The 13,778-nt window shown below is 36.2% G+C and overlaps 2 protein-coding genes across 2 annotated transcripts in view; both read right to left on the bottom strand.

Moving 5' to 3' along the window:
- Positions 1-8,140: 8,140 nt before the first annotated feature.
- LOC102767833 (olfactory receptor 4K1) lies at positions 8,141-9,184 on the bottom strand. The gene has a single exon (XM_006756747.1). The coding sequence runs from the start codon at positions 9,129-9,131 to the stop codon at positions 8,199-8,201; it is 933 nt and encodes a 310-aa protein (XP_006756810.1). The 5' UTR covers positions 9,132-9,184; the 3' UTR covers positions 8,141-8,198.
- A 1,937-nt stretch (positions 9,185-11,121) lies between these two features.
- Positions 11,122-13,778, bottom strand: part of LOC102775492 (olfactory receptor 4K2) — a 24,067-nt gene continuing 21,410 nt past the window's right edge. The window contains exon 3 of the mRNA XM_006756767.2: positions 11,122-11,235. Coding sequence (XP_006756830.2) covers positions 11,122-11,235 — 114 coding nt within the window. The remainder of the gene's footprint in view (positions 11,236-13,778) is intronic.

Consider the following 13,778-nt stretch of genomic DNA (forward strand, 5'->3'; position numbering starts at 1 on the left):
ACTTTATAGTAATAAATGTGATTGAATTTGGAGCCTATTTGGATAATCCAGAATAATCTCTCCATTTCAAGATTTTTAATATACTCCTATCTACAAAGATCCATCTTTTCAAATAGATAGTAATATATGAATATTCCATGGATTAGCACATAGATACCTTTTGAGGAACCATTCTCAGCCTTTCACACTATAACATAAACACATGCACATGACTATTTCATAGATCAAGATAAAATATTACCAGAAAACCAGACATGCACTCCTTTTTGCCGTTCTACCAGTGACTACCTTGGTTGATTTTTTGCTCAATATCCATGCATGTTTTTGTGTACAATTATAGCTCTTTGGTTTTCTTTGATACATAGTATTTTATTTTATTAACTAGAGGCCCAGTGCATGGAATCATGCATGGGTGGGCTCCCTAGGAATGGCCTGCAGGGATCGGCCAAAACCAGCAGTCCAACACTGCCTGCCTCTCTTGCCTGCTGCTCCCGCTCATCCCGGCCCCACTGTGCCTGCCACCACCGCTGCTTGGTAGGTTTGTTGCTGCTCTGCTGTGGTCTCCAGCTGTGGCCGACAATTGTGAGCCTTGCTTCTGGCGCCCGTCAGTCAGCTGAGTGGCGCTCCCATTGTGGGAGCAAATTGACCACCAGGGGGCAGCTCCTGTGTTGAGAGAATGCCCCCTAGTGGTATTTGTGTGTCATAGCTACCAGTTGACCGGTCAAGCAGTCAAGTGGTTGACCGGTCGTTTGGTCGTTTAGGCTTTTATATAGATAGCTATCCCTCAATTTATTTCTCCATCTTATATTAGTGGGTATATGGCTTGTTTACAGTATGGTACTACTAAAATGGGACTGCTATAAACATTTTTGTACATACTTTTTAGTAAGGAACTGTTAAATATATTGGGTAAATAGGAAAGAATTAATAGAATTAGTCAGTGATAAAGTATGTGTATGTTCAACTTTAGTAGATATTGACAACAGTTTTCAAAAATGGTTGTACAAATGTATGCCTTCAACAGTAGTGTCTGAGAGTTTCTGTTGCTCTACATTCTTACTAATACCCAGAACAGTAATGCTTTCTTTCAAACTGTAGTTTCAGTGATCATATCCCTAATTATTAATGAAATTAAACAAACTTTCATAGGCTATTTAGCATTTGAATATCTTCCTCTGTAAAGTAGCTGATCAAGTTTTTGCCCATTTTTCTTATTAGTCTGCTTTTTAAAAATTAACTTGTATTCAGTTAATAAAAATATTCTAGATACTAGAGGCCCAGTGCACAAAAATTTGTACACTCGGGTGGGTCCCTCAGCCCGGTCTTTGCCCTCTCGTAGTCTGGGGCCCCTCAGGGGCCCCTTCCCCTGGTAGCTGGCAGCAGTTTTCCTCCGGCGCCTGGAACTCTGGCCTTTGCTCTTCTCCGGGAGGGGCTGGTGTGGCGGGCTTCACTTTTCACCGGGGCTAATTTGTATATGTAGGCACTAAGTGACGGAGTGAAGCCCACCGGCCCTGGGCAGGAGCAGTGAGCGAAGGCTGGCATGGCTTCCCTCTTAGCTCGCCGCTAAGGCCCTGGAGGCGGGGCCGGTGCGATGGGCTTCACTCTTCGCTCACCATGCTGGCCTTCGCTCACTGCTCCTGCCCGGGACTGGCGGGCTTTGCTCCATCGCTTGGCACCTACATATGCAAATTAGCCGCCATCTTTGTTGGCAGTTAATTTGCATATTGTGCTCATTAGCCAATGGGAGGCATAGTAAAGGTATGGTCAATTACCATGTTTGTCTGTTATTAGATAGGATAAGTTGCATATATGCATAGTACATACCTTTTCCAAATTATGACTTGTATTTTACACTCTTGATGTCTTTCAATGACTATTGGTGATGTACTTTAATAAAGTCTGGTTTGTCATGCTTCTTTTAAATTTAAAGTAATTTGCTTCCTATCTTAGAAATCCTTGCCTAGGATTTCATGTTCTCTATGCAACATAAAAACATCCTCCTATACCATGGTCTAAAATATTTATTTTTTACAATTGATACAAAATCCTATATAATAAAAGGCTAATATGCAAATCAACCGAACAGCAGAATGACCGGTTGCTATGATGCACACTGACCACCAGGGGGCAGACACTCAATGAAGGAGCTGCCCCCTAGTGGTCAGTGCATTCCCACAGGGGGAACGCCACTCAGCCAGAAGCTGGACTTACAGCTGGTGAATGCCTTCCCCGCTTCCACAGCAGTCAGACATGCCTGAGGGCTCCCAGACTGTGAGAGGGTGCAGGCTGGGCTGAGGGACCCCTCCCCACCCTTGCCCAAGTGCACAAATGTCATGCACCAGGCCTCTAGTATATACATAAAAATCTGGAATTAATATTTGTTAACTGTGAGGTTGAAACCAAGTTTTTTTAAAAATATAAATATACAATTTGACCAAACACCATCATTTGCCTCTGCTCTGATTAGCATCTCTTTTTGTAAACCAGATGACTATATATATGCTTTTTGTTCCTGAATTCTCAATTAGATTCCATTAGCATGTTTCTCTTTTCTTTTACCAATACCACTAAATCTTAATATAAAGTCTTAATACTAGTTTTAATCAACATTAACATTAAAAGTCTTAATATATGGCAGTATGTCTTCCTTCAGGAGTCCTTTGGTTATTCTTGTCTTTTTGCATTTCTATGTAAGTTGGATAATTAGCATGCCAATTTCCTTGAGTATATTAGTTGGATTGCATTGAATCATAAATCAATTTGGGGAAAATGAAACTTTATTAAGCAACACTGCTAAATACACAATAATTTTCCAAACATTAAAATAATTATAAATCCAGAAATCTCAGAAGTTCAACTAACCCAGTCAAAGTAATTTAAAGAGAAACACACCACCTGGATGGCATGGCTCAGTGTTTGAGAGTCAACTTATGAACCAGGAGGTCATGGGTTCAATTCCTGGTCAGGCGACATGCCCAGGTTGCGGGCTCCATCCCCGCTGTGGGATATGCCTGCTTTTGTTTTCTTTGCTACATAGTATTTTATTTTATTAACTAGAGGCCCAGTGCATAGAATCATGCACGGGTGGGCTCCTTCGGCATTGTCTGCAGGGATCGGCCAAAACCAGTAGTCCAACACTGCCTTCCCCTCCTGCCTGCTGCTCCTGCTCATCCCAGCCCCACTGTGCCTGCCACCACTGCTGCTTGGTAGGCTTGCCAATCAATGATTCTCTCTTATCATTGGTGTTTCAATCTCTTTCTTTCTCTCTCTTTCTCTCTGAAATCAATAAAAATATTTTTTTTAAAAAAAGAGAGAAACACACCAAAGCACATCATAACCTAGTTGCTGAATATCAGCAAAATAAGAACATGTTATAATCATCCAGAAAAAAAGAAACACAAATTATGTACAGGGTCCAATCTCTTCTGTGTATTTTGCATTCAGGCATTGCCATTTTTTTCTCTAGAAATTTTATTTATAGCTGTTTTATCTTTTTTATCATCTTTTACATAACATATTCATCTTTGTCTCTACCTTCCTGAGCATAAGAAGCATATTTATTAGCTATTTCAAGAGCCTTGCTTGATAATTTTATTGCATATGTTATTTCTCAGTCTCCTTTTTGCTATTTTGCATGTTGTAATTTTTCATTGTGAATCCACTGTGAATTTTGCAATGTTAGTTCCTTTTTCCCTTCTCTACTCATTCCTGTAAATGTTATTGGGTTTAACAGTGAAGTTACTTGGGATCCATTTGAAGTGTTCAGGGCTTCTCTCTTAGCCTTGTTTGTGAAGATCCAGATTAGCCTTTAGTCTATGGCAGTGGTCAGCAAACTCATTAGTCAACAGAGCCAAATATCAACAGTACAACGATTGAAATTTCTTTTGAGAGCCAAATATTTTAAACTTAAACTATATAGGTAGGTACATTGTTATTAACTTAATTAGGGTACTCCTAAGGCTTAGGAAGAGCCACACTCAAGGGGCCAAAGAGCCGCATGTGGCTCGCGAGCCATAGTTTGCCGACCACGGGCTATGGCAATTCTTTCAGCACTACAAAAGCAAAACATTTCTAAAACTCTAATTGGGAGCCCTAACCGGTTTGGCTCAGTGGATAGAGCCTTGAACTGTGGACTGAAGGGTCCCAGATTTGATCATGGTCAAGGGCATGTACCTTGGTTGCAGGCATATCCCCAGTAGCGAGTGTGCAGGAGGCAGCTGAATCAATGTTTCTCTCTCATCGATGTTTCTAATTCTATATCCCTCTCTCTCTCCCTTCCTCTCTGTAAAATATAAATAAAATATATTTTTAAAAAAACACACAAAAAAACTCTACTCTGGATAGAGGAAACATAAACATAAACTTTCCCTTGGCCTGTGAGAGGATTGTTTAGCCCATCTCTTTTCTGCTGGTCCTTTCCTGGTTCCAGATAACTTCCTCCCACATATGCACTGATGAATATGTAGTCAAATACTTGAGAGGAGCCCCCAATGACCTCCTGTTGCTATATATCTTTGTAGTTCTTTCTTTTCCAATATTTTTACCTGGAAATTCCAGCCATCCCTAACACTCTGGACTAAAGAAGATGAGATTTAGTGTTTAACCTTTATGATATTTATTTTAGTTTCAGAGACTCTTTCTGACTTATGCATTTCTGGTTGCTGCTCTAATTTTGTTGATCTCAGAACAAGTTCTCAGATGCTAAGACTGCTTTCACTTGTGATGTTGTAATGAATAGGAAATGGCATTGAAATATTGACTTTCACTTAGCCTCTCAGTTTCATCATCTATAAAATGGCAGAAGCTGTGTTACCTACCATCCAATGACACTATGATCAATGTCAAACGTAAAACTGAAAGTCATTGGCACTGATTAGATATTCAAAAAGTGGCCATTATTAATTTAGGATCATTCTAAATCAGAAAGAAAGCATTGTTTTGCTCAATATAGAGGATGTGATTGAATAGATACTAAGTGGAATAAGTTCAGTAATGATTTATTCTTTGCCCAAGAGTATTTAAGAAAAGAACACCACCTGGATCAGAGCTATTAGCTTATGAGAGTATATTTCCTTGTACTATAAAATCAAAACACAACTTATTATGTTATAAAGAGAAAAAATCTTTAAATAATTATTACACAAATATCAAAGCATGCATATCTAGAGTAACCCATCATCAAATTACAATAAAATTGTTCTCCAGAAATATTTAAATATAATTAGAAAAATCATTGAGTCTAATAATTGTAATACCTCCTCAACTTGAATAGTCCCATTAAAGTCCCCATATTCATGAAATGCCTACTAAAACTTCAACCCATGCACAGGTCTATAATTCCATAACCTTGCAACTTGGTAGAAGGAAAGATTGAGGTTTATAAATCTTGCCTGTGTCACAAGTTTACGGAAATATTTGGACAGATCATTTATTTTTCTGGTCTGAGGGCTTAAATTATCTCTAACACCACTTCCTAACCCAAAAGTCCATGATAAAGTATTCTCTAGTCCTCTTTTAATCGGAGCACTTCTTTTATTTGTAAATTGATGAAAGCCTTATATGATCACTAATTAATCTTAATAGCTGCACAGCCTTCTATTAAATGGACGTACCAATAATATAGTTCAGGTGTCTACATTAATAAACATTTAGGTTTTGTATATTTATATTTTTCCATAATTTGTTCCTAAAAGCAATGCTTGCAACAAATACCATGCATATATTTTATTTTACATATGCATGGGAATATCTGTAAGATAAAATATTATAAGTATAATTACCAATTCAGATTTTTAAAATGTTGATGATATTGAAAAATTTCTTTCATATATTTGTACCATTTTAGAGATTTAATAACAACGTTTGAGGTTTCCTGTTTTACCAAAGCCTTATCAGCACAATAAACTATCTGACTTTTGGATCTTTTTCAATAATACAACAGAACACGGGAATCTCATGCACTTATACTTACATTCTCTTATATGTTAGTTTTAGCATTTATTCATATATTGATGAGTGGCTTGCATTACATTAATAATAAACTACTTATTCATATATTTTGCTAATTTTTATTGGCATTTTTTGGTAATTTACTTATTGTTTTGTAAGTGCTCTTGAGAAATTAAAGATATTACCTCTAAGAACAATACTGCTTTTCATCTATTTTTCCTTTTGACTTTATTTGTGATAGGCTTTAAACCAAAAAAAAACCCCAAAAAACAAAACAAACAAAAAAATAGAAACCTCTGTGGAAAATTATATGATGGTGGAAGGAGATTTGATTTAGGTGGTAAACAAACAATGCAATATAGAGATGATATATTACAGAATTATACACTTCATACCTACATAATTGTATTAATCACTCTCACCCCAATGAACTTAATTTAAAAATAAAAATGCATAACAGAAAAAGAAAATAAAATTATATAGTTAGATATATCAACTTCTTTTACTTTATGATTTTTAAATTTTTGCCAAACTTAATGTGATAGGTTATTGCTATGTCTGATCAGTAACAACCCAAATAGAACAATAGGAAATTAAGAATCAGAAAATTGAAGAATATCTCTGGCATGACAAATAATTGACCAAATTAAACAGCCCCCCATAAATTCTAATTTCCCTCCTCTTTCTTCTGCTGTTTTCCTCTCTCTTCCCTTCATTTTCCCCTTATTCCTCCGTTCCTCCTCTCCTTCATTATGGAATTTTAAGAATCAGAGAAGTGAAATGACTCATTTTTCAAGGGCTCTACAACCTCTCCATTTTTACCGGCAGGACAGAGTTAAAAGGGAATAAAAATACTAACAAGAATACCATGGCTGCTTTAATTTTTATTGTATAATTAAAATGTTTTTGGCACTGCATAAAAATATATAAAAGGTATTCAAATTTAAAAGATCATTATCATGTTTGATATCGTACAAATGAAGTTGACCTAAAAACTAAGATCTAAGAAAACTTAACTAAATAGTGTCATGGTTCAAACAGACTGTATGTCCATATCTAGAACTCAGTTTGCACTAAGGCTTAGCATGCAGAGTTAATACCTATGCACATAGCACTAACATATGTCTTATAGTATACTTAAAAACTGAATCGAGAGTACTGAATGCAGGCTTTCTATTTTCTGTTGAGCTAGTCTCTTTTTCATTGTTAGGATACATTTAGCCTCTCTGTTACAAGGCCTTTTTCATAATGTAAATCCAGAAAGAGGTACATAACAAAACTTTTGACAAGCAAATAAAACAATTAATAAATTTTAAACTTCTTATTATTAGAGGTACATAAATTTTACCTTCTCTTTCTGTTTTCCAAGAAATATGAAAATAGATTTCAGATTTGATCTTTAGTTGCAAATAATTTTTGTCACTTTGTGAATTTTTATGTTTTAGAAACATATACAATTAATATTTTCTCTGAATTTAATTATTCAACACCTGCCATATTTATAATCAATTTCAAAGATATTTGCAATTTTCTATGGATAACAGAATTTATTGTAACAAATTATTCTACTTTAAAATAAGTAGACTTAAAAAATATATATACCACTGATAGCAACAAATATCTATAAAAAGTTTTATAATGAGTACTGATGAATATCAATCTAAAGGAAAACAAAAAAAAATTTATTGGAACAGAGTAGTAGTAAGGAAAATTATATATAACCAAATGTATAGCAACCAAATTAGAAATAACCAAATATTCAATACAAAGGAAAAGAGGAGCTAGTAAATGTATATCAATGAGGTAAAGTCCACGTTGTAAAATACAACATTTCTTCTACTATGTCAATATATTTAAAATGTTATGATTAAGTTGAATGAAGATATCAGAAAATCGATTTGCTTAAACAGTGTGATTGCAAGGTATAAAATATCACTGCAATTGAAGATAATCACAGGTTAGTAACATAAGTAGCATTTTATGTAGATTAGGCTCTAAATTTTTATAAAATATCTAAAGGAATTATTAAATATTTTAAGAAAATTTGTACATTAGAATTATAAAAAATTGCTTTAAATTCTCTTTAAATACTATGAAACCAAAAACTGATTTTATGCAATTTCATTGCACTTAGGACAAAAAACCAATTCTATATCTCAATAACCCATGTCATTAGCAACAGTAATTGGCATGATGCTGTGATCCAGCTCTTCATTCTCATTCAGGATTACATGCCTTCATGGTGATCTCTAGTTTTTCCAGTTCACGTGACGATTTCTCAACCTTCGCACGGCTGATTTAACATCTTCATTCCTCAGAGAGTAGATGATGGGGTTCAACATGGGCGTACAAACAGTGTAGAACACCGAAAGGAATTTATCCACAGACAGTCTGCTGAAAGGCCATATATAGAAATAGATGCAAGGCCCGAAAAAAAGAATCACCACTATGATGTGAGCTGTTAATGTAGAAAGTGCCTTGGATGACCCACTGGAGGACCGGCGCCAGACAGTGATCAAAATGATGACGTAGGAAATAATTAAAGCCAGGAAACAGCCCAATGATATCAGGCCACTGTTAGTTAGTGTCATAATTTCCATCTCATAAGTATCCATGCAAGCCAGCTCTATCACTAGGGGAAGGTCACAAAAGAAGCTGTCTACCTCATTTGGGCCACAGAATGGCAGATCCACTGTAAAAGCCAAGTGGCTCACCGAATGAAGAATACCCACAGCCCAGGAAATAAACACAAAGATTATACAGAGTCTCCGATTCATAATTGTGCTGTAGTGTAGGGGCTTGCAGATGGCTATAAATCTGTCATATGCCATAGCTACGAGCAACATCATCTCACTCCCAACAAAACTATGAAGAAGAAATATCTGGGCCATGCAACCCTCGAAGGAGATAGTCTTTTTCTCAACAAAGAAGTCCACAAGCATCTTGGGGGTTGCAAAGTTAGATTGGCAGATATCAATGAAAGAAAGGTTACTGAGCAGGAAGTACATAGGAGAATTCAAATGGGAGTCAGAGGAAATGATGACAATAATCATGAGGTTGCCCAGCACTGATGTCACATACACCATAGAGAAGATGGCAAAAAAGAAAAGCTGAAGATCCCGAGAATTAGAGAGTCCCAGGAGCACAAACTCAGACACCACTGATTCATTTATGTGAGCCATGTATCCGATCTACAGTTGCCTAAATTTAAAAAACATCAGGGAAATATTACACAATGATTATGACTATATCTGGGAAAGATACAAAAGAAACATAACCAGCTTTCAATTAAAAGTCAATTTAATTTAATGAAGTAGTATAGAAAATTGACTAATATTTAACATCCAACTGCTGTGAAAAGAGGGATAGTGTGAAAAAAAGGATTAGATATGGATCCTATCATAACTAGGAACATAAGATACACATGTTAAAAATAAAAATATAAAATTGGAAATGAGCAAATGTAAGTGGTACATTAATACCATAAATATTATCAAGATGAAAGAAATTATGCCGAAGTGATAAAGTAAGGTGTCATGGAGTAGGAATTATTTTAAGTTAAAACTTTTTAAAAGTATGGAATTTGCTAGCCAAAACTGAAGGAAAGGCTATTTCTGGTGGGGGAATAATGAGAATAAAGATACAAAGCTAAAAATGTGAAAGATATACTCAGGGAACTATAGTTGAGTGGCCTGTCTGGAGAAGAGGTCATGCTGAGGAGCAATGACAGTGAAGTTGGGAATGGTAGCTCAGGAGCAAATTGTGGATGCGATTAGGCTTGACTGCAAGGCTAAGTGGACTAGATTAATGTTCTTGAAATTAAGAATCATAAAGTGCTTGATAGTTTTAAGAACTTAATAGAAGCAATTTGTTTAGGAAGAAAGGGCAGTGGTGTCTCCTTGTAAACACTCCTAACATACCTGGATTTATAAAAATCTGCAACACCTTTCAGAAACAGTCCTTACATGATGCATTTTAAACACATGATAGCTTTTCAAAAGAGAAAAGTTAAGTAGTGTGTAAATTGCCTCTTGAATGTGTTTTGAAATTTTACTTAGCACATTGGACACCATATGGCCACTTGGTCCCAGAAAAAATCGCTATACAACCTCCAATGTTTCAGAAAACATTTTTGGCTTTAGCCCTGTATACCCAACAATGTGTGATAGTCATTTATTTGTCCTTATACTGATTAAAGATATGCACCCTATATTTTTCAATAGCTGTATGATTGACCTTGGAAGATAGAACTAAATTATCTCCAAAGCTATTTTTATCTCTAAACTTCTAAGTGCAGAGGCAGTGCCTGGTTGCTGGAGTTGCTCAGTTGGTTGAGCATCATCCTGTGCACCAAAAGGTTGCCAGTTTGTTTCCCAGTCAGATGATATACCTTGGTTTTGTGTTTGATCCTTTCTCTCTCTCTCTCTCTCTCTCTCTCTCGCTCTCTCTCTCTCTCGCTCTCTCTCTCTCTCGCTCTCTCTCTCTCTCGCTCTCTCTCTCTCTCGCTCTCTCTCTCTCTCGCTCTCTCTCTCTCTCGCTCTCTCTCTCCTCTCCCTTCCTCTCTCTAAGCATGTCCTCAGGTGAGGATTTAAAAAAAAGTCTTTAAAGTACAAAGGTTTTTATGTTACAAAAAATATGTTTTTTTTTAAAAGTCACTCAGAATTCCTTGGACTATACACAGAGCATCCAGAAGCTTCTTCATTAATAAATCATTAACTTTTTTAATTGTTAGTGTACCTCAATATAGAAGTGTTTTTAAATTGTAAAATACAGCATAAGAGAATTTCCCTATTCCTGGTGTAAGACCAACTTTGATACTTAGAAGGTGATGTTATATTAATATCCATCTATAAAGTATCTCAACAGAACTCCCAAACCATAAACAAGCATACTTTTATTTTTTATTATTTTGTCTTATAAGCCTAATAGTAAAAAGCAATAAAGGATATCCTTGTTGACCATGACACTACCTTGTGTAGCTGCTCCTTCTTTATTCCAGGCAAATTTTGATAGTCAACAAATATTTGCTTAACAGATGGCTAAGTATTCCCTGACTAGAAAGCATAAAAGGGGCAGAGAAGGAAGAGATAATCCTATAGCATACTTCCCTTTCTTTGTCAGATACTGATCCTATTCTTATCAGGGCTGCCCTAAACCAATGCAGTGCAAGAGTCACATAGACAGAGAAGTGGAGAACAGAGATTCACTTCTACCAAATGGAGTTTCCAATTTGACTGAGACAAGAATACTTTCTCTTTTGCTATCTTCTAGTTTCTGATTTTGCATCTAGAAGGCAATTTACCCATCATATCTAGTTCAAACAATATCGTCATATGCATATATAATACTTACATTTATATTACTTTTAGTAATTTCTCCCAGTCTTTCAGTTCTTCCTTATTTTCTCCAAATTTGGTCTCTTTCAGTTTGTTTCTAAGCTTCCCACTTTCTGCTATGAGTTTTCATACCAGAAATATTTGCAATATACTCTTGACTTGATGCATTTTAACTTGGTCCCTGCACTAAGCTGTGCAGAAACAAGCCCTTCAGGTTCTTTCCTGAGGTAGTGATGGCTCTGGTCCTGTTGTCCGTGACCATCAAATTACAATTTCCTAAGGGAAGGCAATATAAAGTCTTCCATCCTCATTCCAAGCAAATGATTTCATTGGAGAAGTGAGAAATCACCCTTTAGAGACCTGAGGTCACACTGCAGTGAGAGTGATTATATTTTTAAAAATTATTTTTCCAGAAATAGACAAGAAAAAAGTTGTGTGTGTGTGTGTGTGTGTGTGTGTGTGTTACCAATTTGTTGGTACATATGAGAACAATAGATTATTTGATTTTAATAGATTCCCAGTCAGTGAAATAATTTTTTGGCACCCACATTCCTATCAATAAAACAATTACACAATCTTACAAAATGATCAAAGCCTCAGGATGCTTACTTCCAATCATAAGGAACCCACTACTTCACAAATCAGATGTATCTAGTTAGAGTGCTCAACAAGTTCTGCCAACTGTGGTTTAACAGAATAAATTTATTCTCATTTTAACATAATTTTTCATCAAATTTTAAAGGTGCTCTCACTTTTTCTCCATGATAAATCTTCTATTTCTCCCTCAAAATATGTCAAAAGTCTTTTCAACTGTATTTTATACAATAAATTTTCTAGATTTCCAAAGGTTGTAATGTAGATGTAATTTTCAAATGGTCACCTTTAAAGAAGAAAACTGAAAATACAATTCTCTAACCACTTATGTATATCTCCTAGTAAATATTCTTATAACAATGACATATGCTTGAAAGCAATAGATACTGAAAAAATTATTTATAAATTTGAGAGTGAAAAACATTTTACTGATGGAATACATTCCATGTTTAAAATTATTAATTTTATATATGAATATGTGTGTAAGATTAAAAACATAATATCAAAGGAAAAATGGAAGATTGGTAAAATTATATTGTGCAAATTTTTATAAGCCTAAAAACATTTATTAAAGAAAAGTTTTAAAATATCCAGAGGAGTAGTATACATTCTGCACAGTGTAAGAAAAATACAAAGGACAGAGTCAAAAATTGTATAAAAGGGACTTAAACTGAATTAATGATATTGCATATTTTTAAAATTTTATTTTTATTGTTGAAAGTATTACAAATATTCCCTTTGTTTGTTTGTTTGTTTTTTCCCCATGTACCCCCTACACCCTGCATCTGCTCTCCCAGGCCTTCACCACTCTATTGTCTGTGTCCATGGGATATGCATATCCTATCTAATAAAGAGGAAATATGCTAATTGACCATCATGCCATCGCAAAGATGGCAGCTCCCACAGCCAAAAGATGGCGGTGCCCAGTCCCCTCAGCCCACCAGCCACCCAGGGCTGGCTTGAGGCACAGGCAAGCCTCCAATGGCGACTGCCTAGCTGGCACCTGAGGCGCAGGCAAGCTTTGGATGCCAGTTGCCCAGCTGCCCAGGGCCGCCCAACCCTCAGGTAACCAGGGCCGGCCGAGGCTTGCGCTGCCAGCAATGGCAACAGCAGAAGTGTGATGGGGGCGTCACCTTCCGCTGATCGGCCTCCCACCCCTGAGGGCTCCTGGACTGTGAGAGGGCGCAGGCTGGGCTGAGGGACCCCCTCTCCCGTGCATGATGCACTGGCCCTCTATTATGAGTATAAGTTTTTGGGTTAAACACTCCCCTCCCACCTTCCCTCTGAAATTCGTTATTCTGTTCCTTGCTTCCATGTCTCTGGATCTATTTTGTTCATCAGTTTATTTATTTTTCATTGCCAGTTTTTTTTTCTTTAATTATTTAATGTTTAAAGTATTATATATGTCTCCTTTTCCCCCATTGACCTCTCCTTGGCACTCCCACCCCCCAGCAAATGCCCTCACCCCCCTAATGTCTGTGTTCATTGGTTATGCTTATATGCATGCATACAAGTCCTTTGTTTGATCTCTCACCTCCCCCTGCTTTCCCTCTGAGGTCAGATGGTCTGTTTGATGCTTCTCTGTCTCTGGGACTATTTTTATTCATCAGTTTATGTTGTTCACTATATTCCGCTAATGAGTGAGATCATGTGATATTAATCTTTCTCTGACTGGCTTATTTGGCTTAGCATAATGCACTCCAGGTCCATCCATGCTGTTGCAAATGGCAAAAGTTTTTTTCTTTTTCATAGCAGTGTAGTATTCCATTGTGTAGATGTAACACCATTTTGATGGGTTTTTTTTGTTTCAAACTATAAGGTATTTATTTTATTTATTTATTTTTTTAGATTTGAATGTATTTTTTTATTTATTGTCTAAAGCTTTATATATCTCTTCTT

Source organism: Myotis davidii, unplaced genomic scaffold (genome assembly GCF_000327345.1).
Source record: "Myotis davidii unplaced genomic scaffold, ASM32734v1 scaffold594, whole genome shotgun sequence".
Lineage (NCBI taxonomy): Eukaryota > Metazoa > Chordata > Mammalia > Chiroptera > Vespertilionidae > Myotis > Myotis davidii.